This window comes from Pseudochaenichthys georgianus, chromosome 21, assembly GCF_902827115.2.
Source record: "Pseudochaenichthys georgianus chromosome 21, fPseGeo1.2, whole genome shotgun sequence".
Classification (NCBI taxonomy): Eukaryota; Metazoa; Chordata; class Actinopteri; order Perciformes; family Channichthyidae; genus Pseudochaenichthys; species Pseudochaenichthys georgianus.
The window spans coordinates 35,407,109-35,430,679 of record NC_047523.1 but is presented as its reverse complement, the minus strand read 5'-3'; the positions used below and the strand labels follow the sequence as shown (position 1 = coordinate 35,430,679).

The following is a 23,571-nucleotide window of genomic DNA, read 5'->3' as shown; positions in this document are numbered from 1 at the left end:
CTTGGTTCTTCATGTCTCTTGTTTCTTCACGTCTCTTGGTTCTTCATGTCTCTTGTTTCTTCATGTCTCTTGTTTCTTCACGTCTCTTGGTTCTTCATGTCTCTTGTTTCTTCATGTCTCTTCATGTCTCTTGGTTCTTCATGTCTCTTGTTTCTTCATGTCTCTTGGTTCTTCATGTCTCATGTCTCTTCATGTCTCTTGTTTCTTCATGTCTCTTGGTTCTTCATGTCTCTTGTTTCTTCATGTCTCTTCATGTCTCTTGGTTCTTCATGTCTCTTGGTTCTTCATGTCTCTTGGTTCTTCATGTCTCATGTCTCTTGTTTCTTCATGTCTCTTGTTTCTTCACGTCTCTTGGTTCTTCACGTCTCTTGGTTCTTCATGTCTCTTGGTTCTTCATGTTTCTTGGTTCTTCATGTCTCATGTCTCTTGTTTCTTCATGTCTCTTCATGTCTCTTGGTTCTTCATGTCTCTTGTTTCTTCATGTCTCTTGGTTCTTCATGTCTCATGTCTCTTCATGTCTCTTGTTTCTTCATGTCTCTTGGTTCTTCATGTCTCTTGTTTCTTCATGTCTCTTCATGTCTCTTGGTTCTTCATGTCTCTTGGTTCTTCATGTCTCATGTCTCTTGTTTCTTCATGTCTCTTGTTTCTTCACGTCTCTTGGTTCTTCATGTCTCTTGGTTCTTCATGTTTCTTGGTTCTTCATGTCTCATGTCTCTTGTTTCTTCATGTCTCTTCATGTCTCTTGGTTCTTCATGTCTCTTGTTTCTTCATGTCTCTTGGTTCTTCATGTCTCTTGTTTCTTCATGTCTCTTGGTTCTTCATGTCTCGTGGTTCTTCATGTCTCTTGTTTCTTCATGTTTCTTGTTTCTTCATGTCTCTTGGTTCTTCACGTCTCTTGGTTCTTCATGTCTCTTGTTTCTTCATGTCTCGTGGTTCTTCATGTCTCTTGTTTCTTCATGTCTCTTGGTTCTTCATGTCTCTTGGTTCTTCATGTCTCTTGTTTCTTCATGTCTCGTGGTTCTTCATGTCTCTTGGTTCTTCATGTCTCTTGTTTCTTCATGTCTCTTGGTTCTTCATGTCTCTTGTTTCTTCATGTTTCTTCATGTCTCGTGGTTCTTCATGTCTCTTGTTTCTTCATGTCTCTTGGTTCTTCATGTCTCTTGGTTCTTCATGTCTCTTGTTTCTTCATGTCTCTTGGTTCTTCATGTCTCTTGTTTCTTCATGTCTCGTGGTTCTTCATGTCTCTTCATGTCTCTTGTTTCTTCATGTCTCTTGTTGACTGTCTTACTTTCTTTCTTTCCCCATGCACCTTCCCTTTTCCTACTTCCTTCCTTCCATCCTTTCCTTTCTCTTCAGCTTTGATTTTCAGTGTTTTAAAGAACATATAGCGTTAAGTGGCGGTGTGTGGACTTTAAAATAAAGTAACTCACAAATGTTCTTTCTCTCTTGACCCTCTTTGTGTTCTCTTATTCATTTCTCCCTGTTTTGATTTGTATTCTCCTTTTATCCTTTACTTTTCTCTTTTGACTATTATTCTCATGTTTCAAACCCGCTGTTGGTTTTTGGACTTGTTTTAAAAGTAAAATGTTCTTTCTCTCGCTATCTTTTATTTCCCTATCAACCTTTAGTCGCTTAGTTTCTCTTTCCTTCTTGATACCTCTATAACTGTCGCTTCTTCCTTCCATCTTTTCCCCATTTATTTTATGACACGGTGTTGACCAGTGGTTTGTGGACTTGTTTTGAAATAACGTAGAATAAAAGTACATTTCTCTCTCTGTCTCCCTTTCTTCTCTCTCCCTGCTGTTTAACGGGTGAGACACCCTGACGCCCCGCACTCACACAACATCATAAAATATTATGACTTAGCTTAATTGAAACTATGCAGCCGAGTGTGTGGCTGCATATGGAATATTTTATGTCGCTCTTGAATAGAAATTTCAAGCACAATGAAAAAAAACAACAGTTGAGTTCTTAAAGCCTGTGTTGTGGCAACGTGGCCGAGTGTTTTGAGTTTGTTTTCCACTGAGTGAAACAAGCAGAGGAGCTCCGGGCTCGCAGAAATGAAAACAAACTTTATTGTAACCCACGAGTCTCAAAACAGTGAAGTGACGAGGGAGTATTAGTCCTGCAGAGTGCACTGACCTTCTGTGGAATAAAAACATGGATGATGAATGCAATAACACTGTTGCAGGACAGCATTGTGCTTCCTTTAATTAAAGGTGGGGTAGGTCATTTTGGAGAAAGCAGCTCGAGATCGCTAGAATTTGAAAATACACAGCCGGAACAAATCTGCCACTTCCTTCCAGAGCCCCTCCTCCAACACACACGAACGCGCACATGACCAATGAGGGCACGAGATAAGTTTGTGCACAGATGGAAGGCTGACAGGCAGGTAGGCCATCCAGTCACTTTAGCAGAGCCGGCTCAGATGATTGGTCGTGCTTTTTACAGCGCCACGGCTTCCACTGATGACGTTTTTTAATGGATTTTTTGTCAAGCACTTCAGATATTCATTGCTTTCGGGATGTTAAGAGCATTCCATGGAATATAACAAAAAGTGTATCTCGAGACGGCTTCTCAAACTTACCTACCCCACCTTTAACATTTCAAATAATTGAAATTAAAGAGCGCACACTTATTCTCCAAAATGTGGGGAATGCAGAAGACATTTGAGCCTGACCTTCCAGCAAGCAGGGGGGTTCACATGGAATCTTACAAAAGCATGAAGAGTATGAAACAAAACATGTCCCCCTAACATGAACCAAAACAGTGTTCCCAAAAGTACAAAAAAGGACAACAGAGAACCAATAATTCTGCAAAAATGTTGTTATTCTAAAATGGTACATATATCCCTCACTGATATAGTTGACAGTACTTAAACAATAACATGTGTACTATGTCAATCAAGTGTTTATAGGGATATGTATAAAGGTATGGGCAGCTATATAAGTGTTTATATTTGTTTATATCACTTTATTTATCTGAAAATAAGCCATACTAATCATTAATTTATTGTCAAACTTTGGGTTAATATTCAGTAAAGTTTCTATGTGCAGTTGAAAATCTACTTTGAGGGTAATCGTTAAAATTCACACAGTTTTTTAAAAACAATACCTCCCTGTATTAATGGTGGGTTTGGTGCTCAATATTTGCCCTTCTTCTCCTCCTGCAGGTATGTGTACCACAGCTCTAAGTGGATGGTGGCAGGCAACGCCGACTCCCCGGTCCCTCCGAGGGCGTACATCCACCCCGACTCCCTGGCCTCCGGAGACACCTGGACGAGACAGGTGGTCAGCTTCGACAAACTCAAACTCACCAACAACGAACTGGACGACCAGGGACACGTAAGAGACCTCTTTAACGTCTTCTGAGTGCTTTTACTGAAAGCTGCACACATGAACATATTGTTAGGTTGTTTACATATGACTTTGGAGCATATTTAGATAGTGTTATAATATCAATCAGTCAATCAAATCTCATGTATGTAGCCCAACAGCACAACAACAGCCGGTGGCCTTTTCTGTATCATTAAGTGATGCAAGGTTTTTTAAATAGTTCTTTTAAAATGTATTGGTGTCCTAAAATACCTCCATATTAATGTGGAACATGCTAATACTTCCCATGAGAGGGGAACATAAGTGATAGATTACACATGTATTGACTGCTTTGTTTTTCCTTTAAAAAAGTATATTGATATGGTTACAAGCTATCATAATTTCAATCATATAAACATATAATATATAATGGTTACTTTCTCGTCTGCAACATAACAATCTTTCAATGAGGTTAATGTGGTTTAATATGTCATGTTTTATACACCTCACACATATAATAATAACTGTTGAATCATGGACCGACAGAATCATCAGTTAAAATAAATGACTGACCTTGCGTTGGAACTTGTAACAAGATGATCCAATTTTCTTTTTAGGGTAAAATGCTCTGGGAGTAAACGTTCAAGCTGTGATTTATTAGCTTCATTTTCCTGCTGTATACTTCATGCTCTGCAGAAATGAATGCGCTGCTGGAGCCGCGAGGCACTTTCTTGGATTGAGATGTTTTTGATGAGTTTGCTTGAAAGGAAAGTCAACACGTTACTTCATGCATCCATGAGTCATGGCGCCATGAGACTGATTTCCTGCACTACATGACAGTCTGCCCTCCCACACTCTCGTTCTGAAGATGGTCCACCCTGACTGGATGTTATTAGGTTTGAGGATTAGCGGCGAGAGGTATTAGAGGTCTGGGATTTGAACCCGTGCCCTTGTTTTAATATATAATGTTCATTTCCTTCATGGCTCTGTAGAGCATTTTGTAATAAAAATGGTTTCGTTAAAGTCACTTAATGATTGAATTTGATTTGTAGCCGCACCGCTGAGCTAAACTTTTATTCTGACCACAATCCTTCTGATTTACTGCCTCGCCTGCAGCCAGTCAGCAGCAGAGGTGGTGAGCTAAAGTACGCTTCTTATTGGTTCTTGGCGGCTCTAAATCTGTAATGTGGGTCTCAGGTGAAACAGTTAGACCACAATCCGTTTGATTTACTGACTTCCTTATGTTTAATCAGCATGCTGAACTGAGTCCTTTATTTGCACTTTTATACTTCTCTATAGTTAGAAATGGGTTTCATGGGAACAGGGCAATATAAGGCGGAAGAAAACGTTATTAGCTTTTGATTATTTGCTTTAAATGGCCCCTTATGTTTAAAAAGGACCCACAAATGAAAGGTACAAAAACAGTCTACTGAAATATTAAAATATAATTTTCTTGAAATGACTAAACTGTAACATAATGGTCCTCTGTGCAGCAATGAAATTATTTTGAGCATAAAAGATCTGAAAATCTCTTAAAAACAGTTCCTGAGTGTCGAGAACAAATCAGGAAAAAGGGAAAATGCATATTGGACTTTAATCCGTTAGGTGAGAAGAAATGTCCAATTGACCCTAAAGTTGCTGGATATCTGCGTAAATAGGCTTCTCTCGGTGAATGCGTCGGCAATACAAACCTTAAAAACCCAATGATATGGTCGCTGTCTGCTTATTTTAATATTTATTTCCCCCCTAGCGGCCATATACACATGTATGTAGCTTTAAACACAAGAGAAAGACACCATTTAACTCAAAATACAGTATTTCTTTTCATCATTGACTCCACCTTCACATGATTTAAACTCTAAGGTCATGCTGTGCCTGTATTGAGAACACATTGTTCCGCCCTTAAATGGTCGTTACACCAAGTAAAACCAAACGTGTAATTTAAGGACCACATAAATCTAAAGAAAATGGCGACTTCAAGTAATATTAAAACTATAACTCAAAGCCCCTTTCATTATGATCTGCACAAAGTATGTAAAGGTACTCAGAGTATTCATTGCAGTTTCATTTATGGAAATTAAAGGGTATGAATTGAGAGCAAACCCAGGACAGTCTTAGCTCTGGTTTGAGCGTGGAAACAGATGAAGATGGCTCCTAGATATTTAAAGGTGGGGTAGGTAAGTTTGAGAAACCAGCTCGAGATTGCTAGAATTTGAAAAAACACAACCGGAGAAAATCTGCCACTTCCTTATAGAGCCCCTCCTCCAACACACACGAACGCGCACATGACCAATGAGGGCACGAGATAAGTGTGTGCCCCGATGGAAGGCTGACAGGCAGGTAGGCCATCGATTGGTTGTACTTTTTACAGTATTACGGCTTCGACAGATGACATTTTTTTATGGATTTTTTGTCAAAGCACTTCAGATATTCATTGCTCTCGGGATGTTAAGAGCATTCCATGGAATATAACAACAAGTGTATCTCGAGCCCGTTTCTGAAACTTACCTACCCCACCTTTAAGAAGCTTTGATTGGAGCAGATATTGGCGCATGAGGATCCGCTGCAAATCAATTTACTCTCAGAGCGGATGTGCCAAATGATTACAAGAGCGGCATAGAGATGTTTCCAGTGCTTTGACCAAGAGATGGCCTGCAGTTTAGTGTAGGTCATCAAAGCCGTGCAGATGATCAGCGTTAAGTTGGTACACGTAAAAACACGTGGATTGTTAGTTGGCAAGGATTCACATGCAGGGTGTGGGGAGGTTGTCTTTCCTCCACTGCTGTTCACTTTGAAGGTTTTGTTTTCCATTGAGGTAGTTTAGAGGCTAAAGGAAATGAATTTCAGAGCTATCCGCTCCTCGCTCATCCTGTGTCGTCAAATGAATGCCGCATTAGAAACAGACATGTCGTTAATCATTAAGCAAAACAGAAGCAGAGTCGGTGAGAAGACAACATTTTTTATTATGCACATCTTGACTGATACACAGCGACTCCACTAGTTTGTGATGATTGTTGCAGGTTTTACCGTTAACTGAACAGCTGTGAGGAGATTCACAATTTAACGTCATTTGAACAACAAGTGTACTCCCTTTTGTAGATGACTGTATGTTCAAGTACGATTACACCATTTCTAGTAGACACAGAGTTGTGAAAGAAACTGCAAAAGTTAAAAACATTAAATGTAAATCTCTAATTTCTACTCCCCCAAATTGAGCAAACAGCCTTATGATTAAAAAACAAGTTAAATACTTCATATTTAAATTATTTCGCGCTTAAAGTACAGGACATTTCCTGGTATGGAGTATCATGGAGAGTTTATTTAAAACAGCAAATCAGAGAAGTTGGAAAGCAGCTGCTTGAGGCAACATTTGTGTTTTCTTTCATCCATAATCTGAAAACAATCAAGCCGCTTTGTCATGTGATTTGCACACAGAAGGCTTCGCACTTGAAAGTCTTTGTGACGCCTCGTTGGCCTCAGGCTTCTCTTGTGTGTTCAGATCCGCCTCACGCTGCTGTCACTCTCTCCTCTCGTGTATTTCCCGTCCGTCTCCTCCGCTCTGTGGGAAAATCCAATAAAACTCTGCAGCGTTCTGGACCGGCCAAAACATTTCTTCTGTTTCTTTCAGAGTTGCTTTCTTGTTATCCATTGCATTGTAACCAAAGCTTTTGTGGGAGATCGTTTAAAACTCAGCTGAATGGGTTTTCTACAAAGTCTGCTTTCAACATTTGTCTGTTTTTCTTCTTGAACATGACAGCGGCATATTGTGTTATTCTCATTTACTGTCTCTATCGGTGACCCAAAGTGAGAGTCCTTGGCTCAAACAGGATGTCATTTCAAAAGACACAACTACTGCTTTGATCGCTGCTTTGATTTCCATGGTCGTTCAAGGGTTTTTAACTGTGCTCGGAAATCATTTAAGGCCACACTGCTGTGTCGCCAGGGCGTTGTAAACTAAATGTGATTGGATGTGACTTCACGGAGACACATGTGTTGCATTGAATGTCCATGGGATGTTCAAAGTGCGCTAAACGGACGTCATTACGAGCATGAAAAGGAAAACATCACTTATTTATCCTAATTGTATTTGAGCGTGAACAACTGTCAGCTGCTCTCTGCGGCCTTTGTTCAGCGACGTGTGATCCGCTCTGACTGAACGTCACCTCAGGCCGAGCAGGGACTCACTCAAGCATGACTCCTCTGGGCCGCAAGGCAGCTGTGTGTGTGTGTGTGTGTGTGTGTGTGTGTGTGTGTGTGTGTGTGTGTGTGTGTGTGTGTGTGTGTGTGTGTGTGTGTGTGTGTGTGTGTGTGTGTGTGTGTGTGTGTGTGTGTGTGTGTGTGTGTGTGTGTGTGTGTGTGTGTGTGTGTGTGTGTGTGTGTGTGTGTGTGTGTGTGAAATCTCTATTACCAAAACATGACTGCGATTCAACCTGCATTCACTTCATAAAAGCTGTTCTGCTCGTCGCTTTAGCACTTGTTGTATTTGTCCTGTCTCATCAGCAAGACCTAAGTAGAAAGAGTGCTTGTTGGGGTTATCCCTCTCCCGGAGTGTGTTGTATCGGTGGTGTTGGTGCATGTGAAGGCTAACATCCCGGTGTGTTTGTCTCCCACACACTCTTAAATGAGAATAATGTGTCCCCTTATCATTTAGGCTGATTTATTTCTCAGAGTTCCGATTTGTCTTTTACATTTAGGACTACAATTCTTTTAAATGTAAAAGTAGTTCTTCCTTGTCTTGTAAAGCTGCACACAGTTGGGTCCACAGGTGGTCTCTGGGCGAAGTGTAAAACAAGGATTGCAGATTACAACATCTGTCGGTATCTTTTATGCAGCTCAGTCCTAATTTGTCTGGAACATGACATGTAGTCTTTAATACCCCGAGCTCTACTCCCCACAGCCCAGAGTTTGAAATGACCCCCTCTGTTGTAGCAGCGTCGGGGGGGTCGGGGTAGGTTTTCTCACTCTCTGATTAATCAAGAGCAGACCGAGGCCCCGAGGCAAGGCTGGGGCCGTCTGACGCCTCGCTCTGCTGTGAAATAATCCTCGTCCCGGCGGCATCGTCATCGCAGTGTGAACTCGGCTTCATGTCACGTGGCCCTCGAAGAGAAGCCGTCGAGATAATTGACGTTACAAGAAACTTGCATGTCGTGTTGTGTGTTTGCAAAGAGGGAAAAACGTAACGTGGTGGGGTTTTGAAAGGTTTGGAGACGCACTTCACACATGCAGACAGTACGACCTCTGATACATGTCTACCTTATTTATGAAGGCCACTTAATTGACTTCCTAACCATCTGTTATTTCACAACAACATGACTAATCCTTACGAAAGCCAAAGGAACATTGGAGAAGACACAAGAATAAATCAAGGCCACACGTTTCCATTTGTGCAGACAAGATGTATGTTTGCGCAGAGAACCGGCATAACAGACCCGCCTTCTCACAAAGTCACCGTGCACTTTTTGCGGGACTTCCAATTGACACGTCAAAAAGTCGATAACATCTCGTAACCACAAATGACTTCATCCGAGCTTTGATATTTTGTATTTCTCTCTCCCGGGGTCGGTAGAAATCTCATCCAACTGTCAGAAGTTTGACATCTTTTTCGAATGAAACCTCAACTGGAAGTAATATTCAAATATGTACTTATCGTTCTGGATATTTGTGTGTGTCACAAGCAACACAGACGAGCAACATGTCCGCAGTCTGGAAGTTGTCCTTTGTCATTTTCGTTCTTTTATATTCTCACTAAAACATCAGCTGTGCTTCACCTTCTTCTCTTCCACACGTTTCAGATCATCCTGCACTCCATGCACAAGTATCAGCCTCGTGTGCATGTGATCAGGAAGGACTTCAGCAGCGAGCTGTCTCAGAACAAGCCGGTGCCGAGCGGCGAGGGAGTGAAGACCTTCAGCTTCCCCGAGACCGTGTTCACCACCGTCACCGCCTACCAGAACCAACAGGTGAGCAACTTACATCTCATCCAGTGAAAGGAAGCCACCCCACAAAACGTACATCTTGCAATCTCAAACAATAATAACAATTCTGTGTTCTTTGCAAAACAATTGTATTCATGCAACTCCGCCTGCAAAAACGGTTGAAGAATATTTGCAATTGCGTCCGTCACCCCAGCATTCTGTGTACACATGTTAACATTTAGGATCACTTTGATAAGCCAAAGTCAAAACAAAGAGACCCTCAACAAACAACAACATTTTTAACACACACAGTTGAACTACTTTGGTCATGGCCTTGTCTCCAAAGAACGAGTCCCCTTTTGAAGGAGGCGTGTTCAAATTGATCAAAATGCAATAAAGTTTGCTTTTATTACTAAATCTTTGCATTTGAATGATTAGACTCATTCTCAGTACGACATGGCCTTAAAGGAACTTCCCAAGTTTAGGAGACACATAGTATTGTGGAAAAGCACAGAAATGTTGAAAAGCCACGTTAAGCTCAAATAATCACAAACATCTCCTTTCCACATTCTTCTTGTTCGCAGATCACCAGACTAAAGATCGACCGCAACCCGTTTGCCAAAGGATTCAGAGACTCAGGCCGAAACAGGTACGTCGTCACGCATCTGTAAACCAAACCTCTATATCGTTTTAATGTTGCTACATAAAAGGACTATTATCTGTTTTGATCTGTGTGACCTTTAATGTGGAACTAATGGTCTGAATATAAATAATAATGTATTTTATTTCTATAGTGCTTTTCTTGAACCCAAAGAGGCTTTGAATATATATATACATATTTTAAATATAGCACTTACTTACTACATGTTGCTCCGTATAAAAACAGCTGCTTTGTCTGATGCCAAGAAAGAAAGTCTCCAGATCTGCAGCCCAGACAGACGGAGACACTTCTCCTCTTAACTCTCGTTACTTCTGTTACACATGTACTCTGTAACAACATGGTGTATCTGCCGGGGAGCAGTGTAGGGAACGGTGCCTTGCTCAGGGACACCTCGGTAGCACTTGGTCTTGCCGGGACGTGAACTGGTGACCTTCCAGTTGCCAAGCCAAGTCCCGATGGACTTTGCCACCACCGAGTCTCATTCCTCTCATGAAATGTGCATCGAGGAAAAGGCAGAACGTCTTAATTAATCCGATAAGAGTCCCATTTCACCTGTTAATGGTTGTTTTAGCACAACATGCGGCAGATTCCATGCTAATTAGTTTGAATAATAATGTGCTTTGTTGTGTGTGGTGCATACATACAACTCATTAAGAGCAGAGACAATGTAAAAAAAAAAAAGGACAAAAAATAGGACTATTATTTAAACTATTATGAAATAAATCTGTGCAAAATGTATTTTCATTTGCAAAAAGTTACAGGTGACAATTTATTTTTGGACAATTTAACAGTGTGCAGATGTCCTTTACGGTACAGTTACAGTAGCACCTCAGCGATATCGGGGAGCCTTTTTCTCAACGCTTAATTACATGAAACCACATTGAGTATTTGGATATTTAGGATGAAACACACCCATTCAAATTCAAAACAATACTCGCATGTCAGCATCCAAAGCAGCGTCATATTTATTCAGCAGCCACAGATCTAGACATATTTCGACCTGTGCATTACAAGTCCCCGCTAACACGGTTATCCACACCCTGTCTGAGCAGTGAGCCATTCTGCATACATCACCATCAGACTCAAACAGGAAATATTTGATATCTGAGCACTCCACTTCCTGTCCGACATCATAACGCCTGGAAGTAACACACACACACACACACACCCACAGAGAGAGCGCTCCTATTGGACTCTCTGCCTTCTCTCCTTCCTCTCTTAATTCGTCTTTCTTTCCCTCCGTCTCCGAATGATCATATATAACATTTGCGGAGGAAGGAGAGTGAGGGGGGGGGGGGGGTGCACATGAAAGCAGCGCCCTCCATCTGGTCTGCATTATTGGCACACAGATATTTGAGACATCTTTGTTCGTTTCCCAACAATAGACTGTTTGATTTATGAACTGGCATTAGTATTTCATTGCAGAAAAGCTACAGATGAAAAGATAACGGGGGATGAGATATTCTCCTGGAGGGGGAGACAATTAATTTCTACTCGCGTACGGCTCGGGGTGCCTTCGCGTCAGCCATGTTGTTTTGTTCGGGTTTAATACCAGCTTTCGAGACTTTACAGTGAAAACTCAGTGTCACCTTAAAAGGCCTTTCGCGTTTCTTCATCTTTGATCATTCCTGAATATTGTTAGTGAGCTGCAGCTCTGACCCCTGACCCCTGACCCCGACACTGCTGCTGATCATTATGGTGATTTAGGAGTTTAATAAGATCACGTACAGTAAGAGACGTAGCAGTTTGGGTGCACCACTGTTAATGTCAAGGTATTAGTAACAGCCGTTATGTTGAGCAATTATAAACTGATAGAGTACGTGTGTGAATATTAATATATGTGATCACACAGAAGCCAAGACCAAGCTGCGACTAAAGCTTAGTTTAATTAGGAAACTAATGTTATCCTTTAAAATCTGCTTTTGTTCCAGAAATTGCAGGCGTAAAAACCAATAGTCTATTTCCTACATTTATATTCCTTTTGAAGAACTTAAAAAGATATATAAAACGTTTTCCATCCCGTCAGACAGCATCACATTCACTCTGAATTAGCATATCCATTGAGGTATTTAAAGCCATGACTTTTTGGCCGCAGTTTTCAGATCAGATTTTTGTATTTCCTGGAGTGCGCCAACATATCTGTCATGTTTGGAAATCTTTGGCTGCCTTGGTTTGGCTTGTTTAAATGATCCTGATTACAATGAAGCTGAATCGTATGACAAAGGTTCATCACAAAGAGAATATATCACTCGACAAAAGTGAGCTCAGAGAAGCAGATAGTCATTCTGATGGAGAACAAATAGTTGCAATTAAAACATCTAACTAGTGCAATTATCTTAAATGTTGTGTACAAAAATATTCAGTTGACTTCAGTATTCTGTCGTGAAGACTCTGCATTTACCTAATCCAATAAATAATGAAGCACTACATTTTCAGGTTGAATTCACCTAAGGAAAATGCCGGTTAATAACCATTTATCCATTTATTCATGATTTTTATCTCATTATTTCTGAGGAAATGTAAGATAATTAATAAAAATGTTCACCCTAAAGTAAAACAACTGTCTTGACTGACCTTTCTGCCGTCAATTGAGCCAGAATGCAAACGTTAAAACAGCCGCGACACCTTTTCTGCCACACGTCTGTTACACATAACTCAGTTTATACTAGTTTAGGAAATGACTTTATTAACAGACCTCCAGAAAGCACGCCTGAAAACACAGCCCCGTCTCTGGATTAAGAGCGTCTGCAGCCTGTGGAGCGTTACCGACGAGGTCCACGTTAAGGGGGCAATTCAGAGTGAATGCAAAGGGCAAACCGGCACCCATAATCCCTGGATTAAGCAGCAGCTTGTTTTCCCTTTCCTGACTCTGCTAACAGCTTCTTAATATAGATCCCCCCCCGCTCCGTTATGGTGCAGTCTGGTGACCGGGCTTTATGGCCTGCAGCGGAGGGATACAGCTCATTTGTTGTGTTTTGGTCCCGCTGTGTGTGTGTGTGTGTGTGTGTGTGTGTGTGTGTGTGTGTGTGTGTGTGAATGCAGTGATGGCGATTAGCATGGCACACTAACGAGCTGCCACGGCCCTGAAATAACACGGTGAGAAGTGACGGGGCCGAGCGGCCTGCAGGGAAGTAAATCAGGCAGGAAGGAGAACCGTGTACAGATTCAAGATGAAACGTCACCCAGATTTATGTGCACACTTAAAACCTGCTCCTTTTTAATGGCTCCAGTTTCCTCAGAGCAGGACTCCAGTTTCTCTCTCTCACACACACACACACACACACACACACACACACACACACACACACACACACACACACACACACACACACACACACACACACACACACACACACACACACACACACACACACTTATCTTGTGATGATACAGGTCCTGATTGAAGGCAACATTTGACATTAAATAAGAGGTAAAGCATCAAAATGAAAATCTATATATCTCTACGGAATGAAATGTGAGAAAAAAATTGGTTTTATTTAATGTTACGGTTTTCAGGAAAATAATCAGATTGTGCTGGGTTAGAAAAAAGAATATGGTGATTATTAAAACAAATGCTACGAATAGCAGTTATCCTTTGGTGACAGGCGAGGTTTTGGAACAACTCATAATTTCCCGTCTACCAAAACATCAACAATGAAACCTTCTTTCTCTGTTCCTGCCATCTGGTCCACACACACACACACACACGCACGCACACACACACACACACACACACACACACACACACACACACACACACACACACACACACACACACACACGCAGATATCATAACTGTCCCATTTCCCTTTTCTTTTGATACCCTTAAATATCTCTCTCTGCTCGTCTCGTTGTCAGGACCGGCCTGGAGGCGATCATGGAGACCTACGCTTTCTGGAGACCTCCTGTGAGGACCCTCACGTTTGAAGACTTCACCAACATGCAGAAACAGCAAGGTGTGTGATTAAAACATGTGCTCATACGATAACAAATCGACAACCTCCAAATTCCTCCTCAGTCTTTTCTTTCTACTTATTTTATATTAAGTTGTTTTTTTTAAGGAGATTTTGTGCAGAATAGTAAAAGACAGATTTCTTACCAAAACAAGAGCCTGGTCTCTAGGGCCCTTTCTCATTTCTCTAACTCCCCTCCTCGACTCCTACCCTCCAGACTTAGTCCCGCCCACAGGAGATGCGAGCCGAGGAGAGAGGAGGGGAGCCTAGGAGAGAGGAGGGGAGGCAGCAGGCGGTTAGAGAAATGAGAACTTCTCTCCTCTGAGCGGTCATTTTAAAGAGACGTCCATTAATGATGACAGGAGGCACAGCAGCCTCTGTCTGATGGACAGATGTGTTCATGATGACTTATATATTTACTTTGATTCATTCACAGTGCGGTATAATGAGACAATAACAGGCTACAGATGCGGACACACACACACACATATATATATATGTATATATTTATATACATGTATATACAATTTCAGAATCACACAGAGCACTCTCATAACGTAACACTATCAGAGACTGGATATATCCCCCCCCCCCCTCCTCTCTTGTCGCTACAATGAGGGAAATTAATTACGGGCCAAAAGTTGTATTTACAAGTATTACAAGTAAGCAGAGGACACCAAACCAACTGAGACCTGTCTGTCCGCTGCATCTACGCACACACTGTACCACACACACGCACGCACAGCTAACAGCCGTTGTGTATTTTATTATGTGAAGCACTAAATAGTTTTAGAAACATATGGACTCTTTGTTTGTAGATATCTACTAAACTACAGCTAATAAAGAGAGTAGGCCTGTTATACTGAGTGATATATTATACACACTGCTCTGTTTCTGCACGGACCTCACAGCTGTTCTCTCTGGAAACATCGCGTCGCGATGAGAGCAGTTAATAAAATAATATCCAGGGGATGCATGCAGAGCTGTCATTGGCTGAGATAAGTCCGGCCGTGCGTCACGACTCTTTGAAACATCTCTGCATCCACGAAGGAGCCGTGGAGGACCGTGGAGGACCCATCAGTGTCTCCTCGGTTAGAGCTCCTCCAGAGAGCCTCCTCGACGCTCGGTCCTCGGTCCTCGAAGTGCATTTAGAGAAATGAGATGTCCTTCAAAATGGCGTGCTGAAATTCATTTCCGGGTCACTACCGGAGGACCGAGGAGTCGAGGAGGGGGATTTGATGAAATGAGAAAGGGCCTCAGTCTCCACGTGAATAACTGATCCCAGATATGCTAGGCACATTGCTAAAAACTCCTGTTAGAGTTGTACATATATATTATGTGAATAAACCATCTGCATGACACATTCGAGCCCCCATTACATCAGCGTATTACCCTTTAAATAACTCATACGGGAGAATACTAAAACAGTTTACAAAACCCACATTATTTCACGGATTTAAATCTATTCCAGTGTTGTGGATTAAAGAGAAACTAAGCTATTCTTCGTTTTAATGTGATCTGAATTCTTGGCGACCACTTTAAGCACAGCTGTGGTGTACCACGATACTCACTGCTGCCATTAAGGCTTTATACCCCTTACAGATGTGACTGTGTTGGCACAACACAATGGATGGTTATTCTTGTGATCCATTACAACAACAACAATTATTGCAATTCACTTAAATATGGTATCATTTGTTCCTAATTAAGCAACATAGTGTTTTGAAGTTTATAACAAGGTAAAGTTATTTCACATTGTATATGTAATGGCTAGCGGTAATTGGAGCACACTGTCCCAACCTGAACTCTTTCCCTGCATACATCACACACACCACATCAGCTATGGCTGTCCTTCGTTTGAGCTTGGCCATACGCTGCTGCTCTGGCAGGTCTGCAGGCGTCTGCTGAACTTTTCACATCACGCGCGGCTTTTGAAAATCAAATCGTTAAAGAAACCCCGGGGCTCTTGGACGACTCCGCGACACGAGTCACCGTCAGCAGGGGCCAGCACAGGGTCTTAGTCATGGCTCGTGTCAAGGCCCGCGCCACTTTTTAAGTTTCCTCACAGACCCTCTCTCGGTCAACATGACGCGATGCTCCGTATTGTGTCTGAGCAGAGGGACATGTATGTGTTCTCATTAAACTCCTCCCAAGTGGCTAGGATGTAATCAAAGTCCTCGCACCGCCAGTGAACCCTGCGTCACAGTATGTGGACGCGTGTCTTTGCCCTTATGGCACAGCACTCTTTTCCCTTCGAGTAATCAACTACTCCCCCTCGGCATTGAAGCACCTCGAGCCTTTTCACCAGAGGAAAACATGACATCACCAAGCTGCAGTCCTCTCTTCCCTCCTCATACGTCTCCCCCTTTTTCTTTTATTTCTCTCCCTTCCCACAAGCCCCCTCCCTCATCTTCTGCAGCGATATTATCGAAGGCATATGGTGCAAAATCAGAACCCAAGCCAAGCGAGTCCTGGATTATTTAGTTATGCCTCCTCCTCATTCCGGGTTCAAACCGAATTTCTTCAACAGCGAGATGAACGCCGGCCAAATGCTCATTAATAGAGAAATATGTGATTGATATCCCACAGCTATCATTTCGCTCTGAGAGGGCTAGCCTTACTGGATACACTGTGTGCCAGCCCCCTTCAGCTGAATCACTACAGAACATGTCCAAGCTCTTAAGAGTCCGCCACTTTTTATTAAAGAAAGGACCTGCGGCTCTGTTGACCAGACATGGTCAAACTGAAGCCATGTTTTCTCCACATACACGTATGGCATGATTCAATCCATGATCTCTCCAAACTCTCAAGGTCCTGCAATTAGGCTCAAGTTAGGAGTTTGAGTTGTTCAAGTGGAACAACAAGGTTATATTTGTAATGTAGCTTCATCCGAGCCAGTGCATGTGCGCCACTTGGAAATGCTCCCATTGACGACACACACTCAAACGTACAGATACACACAGATACACACAGATACACACAGATACACACAGATACAGATACACACAGATACAGATACACACAGATACACACAGATACAGATACACACAGATACAGATACACACAGATACACACAGATACACACAGATACAGATACACACAGATACAGATACACACAGATACAGATACACACAGATACAGATACACACAGATACAGATACACACAGATACACACAGATACACACAGATACACACAGATACACACAGATACAGATACACACAGATACACACAGATACACACAGATACAGATACACACAGATACAGATACACACAGATACACACAGATACACACAGATACAGATACACACAGATACACACAGATACACACAGATACACACAGATACACACAGATACAGATACACACAGATACACACAGATACACACAGATACAGATACACACAGATACAGATACACACAGATACACACAGATACACACAGATACACACAGATACACACAGATACACACAGATACACACAGATACAGATACACACAGATACAGATACACACAGATACACACAGATACAGATACACACAGATACAGATACACACAGATACACACAGATACACACAGATACACACAGATACACACAGATACAGATACACACAGATACACACAGATACACACAGATACAGATACACACAGATACACACAGATACAGATACACACAGATACACACAGATACAGATACACACAGATACAGATACACACAGATACACACAGATACAGATACACACAGATACACACAGATACAGATACACACAGATACAGATACACACAGATACAGATAGATACAGATACACACAGATACAGATACACACAGATACACATACACACAGATACACACAGATACACACAGATACAGATACACACAGATACACACAGATACAGATACACACAGATACAGATACACACAGATACACACAGATACAGATACACACAGATACACACAGATACAGATACACACAGATACACACAGATACAGATACACACAGATACACACAGATACAGATACACACAGATACACACAGATACAGATACACACAGATACAGATACACACAGATACACAGATACACATACACAGATACACACAGATACAGATACACACAGATACAGATACACACAGATACAGATACACACAGATACAGATACACACAGATACAGATACACACAGATACAGATACACACAGATACAGATACAGATACACACAGGTACAGATACACACAGATACACACAGATACAGATACAGATACACACAGGTACAGATACACACAGATACACACAGATACACACAGATACACACAGATACAGATACACACAGATACACACAGATACAGATACACACAGGTACACAGATACACACAGATACAGATACACACAGATACACACAGATACAGATACACACAGATACACACAGATACAGATACACACAGCTACAGATACACACAGATACACACAGATACAGATACACACTAAATGATGAAGAATCTGGTTAAAACTTACCTTGGTTCATTTTGTGGACATACAATAGTACATTTAGAAACTAATTCGGTCTTGAAGGCAACAACATTTTCTAAGATATTGGATGAGGTAATACGACAATAACAAAACGATCAAAGAGAAGATCCGATCTTAAAATTAGAAAGTGCTCTGAAAACATTGAATTCAGTCTTAAATAGACATGAACCACAACACGTGAAATCCATGTCTCCAGCTCTGCCTATCGGGGAGAGGATGTGGAGGTCTGGCTCTGAGAGGCTGACTCTAATTCCTCTCCACAGGGAAATCGTTTGTTTCTTGATCTCCTCCACAGGGAGGTCAGAGGCCGGAGGGGATTCATGTCACTTTCCATCATATCAAAAAAAAAATTATTCTATGTAGAATAAATAAAGCTGTTGTACGATAAAATAAACATGTTCACATGCTCCAGTTTTTTATGGTTGATTTTCAAATAACTGAGTAATTTGATGTACAACCTTAAAATCCTTCCAACTAGATTTTAGTATTTAAAGTGTATACAGTAAGTAACCCTCTACAATGAAACATGTTCATAATTAATGTTATTAACTGTTCAATCCGAAGATGAAACAAACCCCGAACTATAATAATAATAGATTTAATTTGTTAGCGCTTTTACAGGTGCTCAAAGACGCTTTACAGATATAGTGAAGGGAATAAATAAATAATAAATAAATATATAGTTAAAGTTAAAGTCAAATAATACAAAAACAATCACACATTAAAAGCCAGATTGAAGAGGTGAGTTTTTTGAAGGTGGTGAGGTCAGTGCAGTCAATAGAAGTGCCTTTTGGATTCTCCAATTATAATCTTTATGGAAACCTGTAGATGTTGTTTTCTTTGTATGTGCTCTTCTGCTATATGCCGCTGTGTTCACTCTCTGTATCTGTGGTTTCCAGGTGGAAGTACAGGCACCTCTCCCACCACCTCCAGCACAGGAACCCCCTCCCCCTCTGGTGCGGCTCACCTCCTGTCTCCCTCCTGTTCCCCTCCCACCTTCCACCTGGCCCCCAACACCTTCAATGTGGGCTGCAGGGAGAGTCAGCTCTGCAACCTGGGCCTGTCCGAGTACCCGGCCTGCGCTCGCAGCAACATGGCCGCCCTGCAGGGCTATGGCGGCCTGGCCGACAGCTCCTACGGACGCCTCCAGGCTGCAGGGGGCGCTGTGGCCTCGGGGCAGCCTTCTGAATCCTTCCTGCCGCAGAGGACTTCCTCCCTGATCGCTGCTGGCATGCAGGGCGGCCCACACGCCTCCCTGAGCGGCGGTGGTGGCGGCGGCTCTGGAGGAAAGATGGATGCCTATGGCGGTCAGTTGGGCTCCTTCCCGGCCTCGCAGCTCCAGTACGTGATGCAGGCCGGAGGAGGCTCAGGCTCCGCCCCTTCCTCCTCATCAGGATCCTCCCCTTCCCCCCACATGTTCAGCGGGGGCCACCACCACGTGCAGCAGGGCTCCTACAACGCGTTCTCCCTGCACAACCCTTACAACCTGTACGGATACAACTTCCCCACCTCCCCTCGCCTGGCTGCCAGCCCCGAGAAGCCTCAGGGAGGTTTGCTCTGCTCCTCGTCTTCAGCCGGGGCCTTCGCCGAGCGCCAGTACCTGTCCAACGGGAGCATGGACACTATGCACATGATCGGCAACAACAGCGGCGGCCAGCAGGGCGGCAGCTCCTGCGATGGACGTCAGTATGGCTCCTCCTCTCAGATGTCCATGCACATGGTGTAGAAGCTTGGATTGAACCTCACAGTCCTCCATGTTTCTAAAGTCTTTCAGCTGGAAAGCTATAAACCCGGCGTGGTGTTGATGTTGGACCGGTGTTTTTACATGAAGCGCTTATGTACTGAGGTACGAAACAAGCCTTTCAGAAAAGGACATCATTTGTTTTTAAAGACACTCCACAACATACAAAGCATTATAGAGGGAGTCAAAACTATTATTTAATTATCTTTGTATTATGAAGTGAAGATAGAGACAGCAACCTGACTCTCTTGCTCTTACCGACAAGAGAGAAACAACCAAACTCAGATTGTGATACAGAAGGGGCCCGCATGCTCCAGTTCAGAAGGGATTATCAGTTGTGAAGCTGTTACAGTGCAATAGTAGCAACGCTCTTTTCAAGGGACACTCTTGGGACTCGAAGGCCTTACAGTCAAGACATTTTGCAACCAAAGAATCTTCACTGCGATCCAGGAGTTTTGTCTTCACGCAGCACTTGTGCCAAATGGTCTGGAGGTCAGTGGTCTGCCACCATGGTCTGAAGTGTGGCTGAAAGGAAAGGGACAACTGGACAAGATCTCTGCAGGACTCACTGCTCCACACAGGATGAAGTATGTGTGGAAACACGTGGACTTCATCAACCCCTTACCCTCATAGACTGGAATGGCTTCACTATTTTTGAGTGGATTATGTTTTTTAGCATATATATAAGATGGCGAATGCAATCAATAACATAAGCTTAAAAGTTGTTGTGTGAAAAAGTTATTAAAGAAGCAATAGCCGACGGAGAAATTAAAGTATGTTTTGGTGTGTTGTAGAGATATGTATTTAAGTGCTGAGCAATATAACACTTTTACCGGCCAATCTGTTTTAAAATGTGTGAAGAAAAGGGAAATGGCAAAGTAATTCTTTTTTTTGAGGCATTTAAAAAAAAAAAATGTAAATACAGGTGCCAAGCACGTGACAAGCTCAATAAACGTTTCAATTCATGAACATGGTTTTGATTTATTTTTCCCTCGTCAGCAGCAGATTTTCAAAGTTAACTTGATGTAGTCTGTAACTGCAGAAATGAAGAACAGTGTTTTCTGAAAACTCAGGAACAAAAGTCGCTCATAAAAAATAATTGAAAGCACATTAGCACAACAAATTACAAAGTTTACTTTAAGTGCTATAATAACAAATGATACCTTAACGTGGTTTTTGTTAAACAGGTATTTACCAATGAATTATTGGAAATTACTGTTAAATTATTTTTTATAACGGTTTAAAAGATTTGAACCGTGGAGCGTCCACACAGCAGCGTGCGTTGACGCTTGGAGGTGGGCGTGTCTGACGCTTGGGGATTTTTTGCGACCAACAACCAATCACATGAATCTCCCGCCCCCGACATACAAAGCAATAGCAATGTTAAAACGAAGTAAACTGGATATAAAATCCACAAACACGCGAAAACCTACCAGTTTCACCCACTGTCTCTGCCTCCTCCCTCCATGCCTCGCTCCTCCGGTTTGTATCCCGGTAGGTGAACAGAGACTGATCAAACAGCACCGGGTGATTCACTTCCGCTGTAATGCATTTTCCCTCCATTTTTTGGAATATGAGGAAATGACCTGCGTACTCTCTCCCAGCATACACGCTGTTTGATTGGCTAGCGCTTGTACTGGCAGATTTGCATAAACAGGATTTCATTGGCTGACGCTTCCGTCGAGGCGTCAAAAGTTGAACATTGCTCAACTTTTGAAGCCAGCAACGCTCCACGTCGCTTCCCAAAATGCAGTTCGGCTAAAAGGGACGTCACCCCATTCAAAGTCAATGGGCAGAAGCGTTGGAAGCTTCAATGCACGCCGCCGTGTGGACGGGCCGTCAGTCAGAGCCTCGAGGCTACATACAATGAATGACATGATTATTAATCACATACGAGCTTATAGTATAAAACACACGCACACATCTGCCCTGCACCACATCACAGGCTCCAGCTTCAAACGCTGATGCAATGCATCCACCATGCACCGAACTGGAGGGAAAAGACCCACAAAAACACACATTGTATCCCTGCTGGTTCTGTTTACTATAAGAATGAAGAATAAAGCTCTGGTGCCAAATGCACTCAGATGCACTGCTGTAGCACTCACATACATATGGCACCTGTTTTCAGAGACAGAGAAAATCACCTTGAAATAATCATTTGAAGAGGAAAAACAGTATTTAGGATCATTCCTACTCCGGCTTCGTGGTTACACAGCTCAGACTCTAGGGAACTACCCAGGGGCCAATCAGCGTCCATTACACGGATGTCTTCTGAACGGCTCTCCCCAATCACTTCCTATCATGCGTACAGCTCCAGCCATGAAATATCATATCTGAACTATCAGAAAAGGAAGGGGGTGCACGGCCGTGGAGACAGCGACCCAGGATTGGAAACACCTGTTTTTCCAAGCATGACTTAAAATAATGAGGGGGGCGATGCACCGGAGAGCAGCGCATGATTTCACGATTTGGCTCCACTCCATCTATCTGCGCATTATTTCCAATAATTATTCATGTTATTTGCCTGATATACACCCCGTCTCTTGTTCCAGCAGCATGCCCCCCCCCCCCCCCCCCCCCCAACTTTCCCCGCAGACTTACCTCAGGGCCTGTTAAATTAGGAGATGTATTTGTAAAAAGAAGCAGTGCATGGGTGCAGAGAATTATATAATGCACAGCAGGTCTGTTTTTATACCGTAAACTATCAATCAGGTCCTTAAGTGGAAAAGAATGGCCGAACTCGAGTAACAGCCACTCTCCGCCTTTCATCGTGGCGTCTTTCATTAGAAACAAAATATGCAAACGATCACTTTGATTGATTAATGGCAGAGTGTGTCCGGCCTTGCCGTAAAACATGAAACTGGAACAATTGGAGATACAAGACGGGGTATTTTAACGAGATCCTCTGACAGAGATGAGAGGGATCTGGTGCCTAATCTGCTGCTTTGAGCCAAGTTTGAGTGACAGCAGGCTGACTGGAGGGTATCCCGTAATCCCCTCCTGTCTCAGCCATTGATCTTTCCCTTCCAACACATTTCAGACATTTTTACAATCTCAGAATCACTCTGGGGATTTTTACTGGATGCAAGTCCGGCCAAGGGAAGTCAGTGGCCATGTGCAAGAGAAGGGGAACACTTGGTTTAATTTCTCAAACCGAGGGTCTGGTTTTTATACGACACAGTGTGAGTTTATATCCCACAATCCAATCAAACATTCCTGGTAAACTATTGCCCTCTTGTGTTTATTTTTCTGCTTTGCTTGGGATATCTTGACTCGCCTCGTCTTCACTGTGAATTATTGCTGACAGGAGACGTGGACCCACTTTCTGAGGTGTGACAGTCGGTGTGTATTGAAGCACTAAATCACTGTTCTTTCACAAAGGGCTTTCACATACCTCCAGCCGCCTCACGCCAGTCTTTTTTTCTCTCCCCTCCTTGAAGGAACATCTTGAAAGTATTTTAGGA

At 42.6% G+C, this 23,571-nt stretch overlaps 1 protein-coding gene across 1 annotated transcript in view; it reads left to right on the top strand.

Moving 5' to 3' along the window:
* The window catches only part of tbx15 (T-box transcription factor 15), a 41,148-nt gene extending 20,075 nt beyond the window's left edge, over positions 1 to 21,073 (top strand). The window contains exons 4-8 of the mRNA XM_034109331.2: positions 3,173 to 3,344; positions 9,107 to 9,274; positions 9,814 to 9,878; positions 13,749 to 13,846; positions 19,263 to 21,073. Of these exons, the coding sequence (XP_033965222.1) occupies positions 3,173 to 3,344; positions 9,107 to 9,274; positions 9,814 to 9,878; positions 13,749 to 13,846; positions 19,263 to 20,089 (1,330 nt within the window). The 3' untranslated portion in view covers positions 20,090 to 21,073. The remainder of the gene's footprint in view (positions 1 to 3,172; positions 3,345 to 9,106; positions 9,275 to 9,813; positions 9,879 to 13,748; positions 13,847 to 19,262) is intronic.
* Positions 21,074 to 23,571: the final 2,498 nt, after the last annotated feature.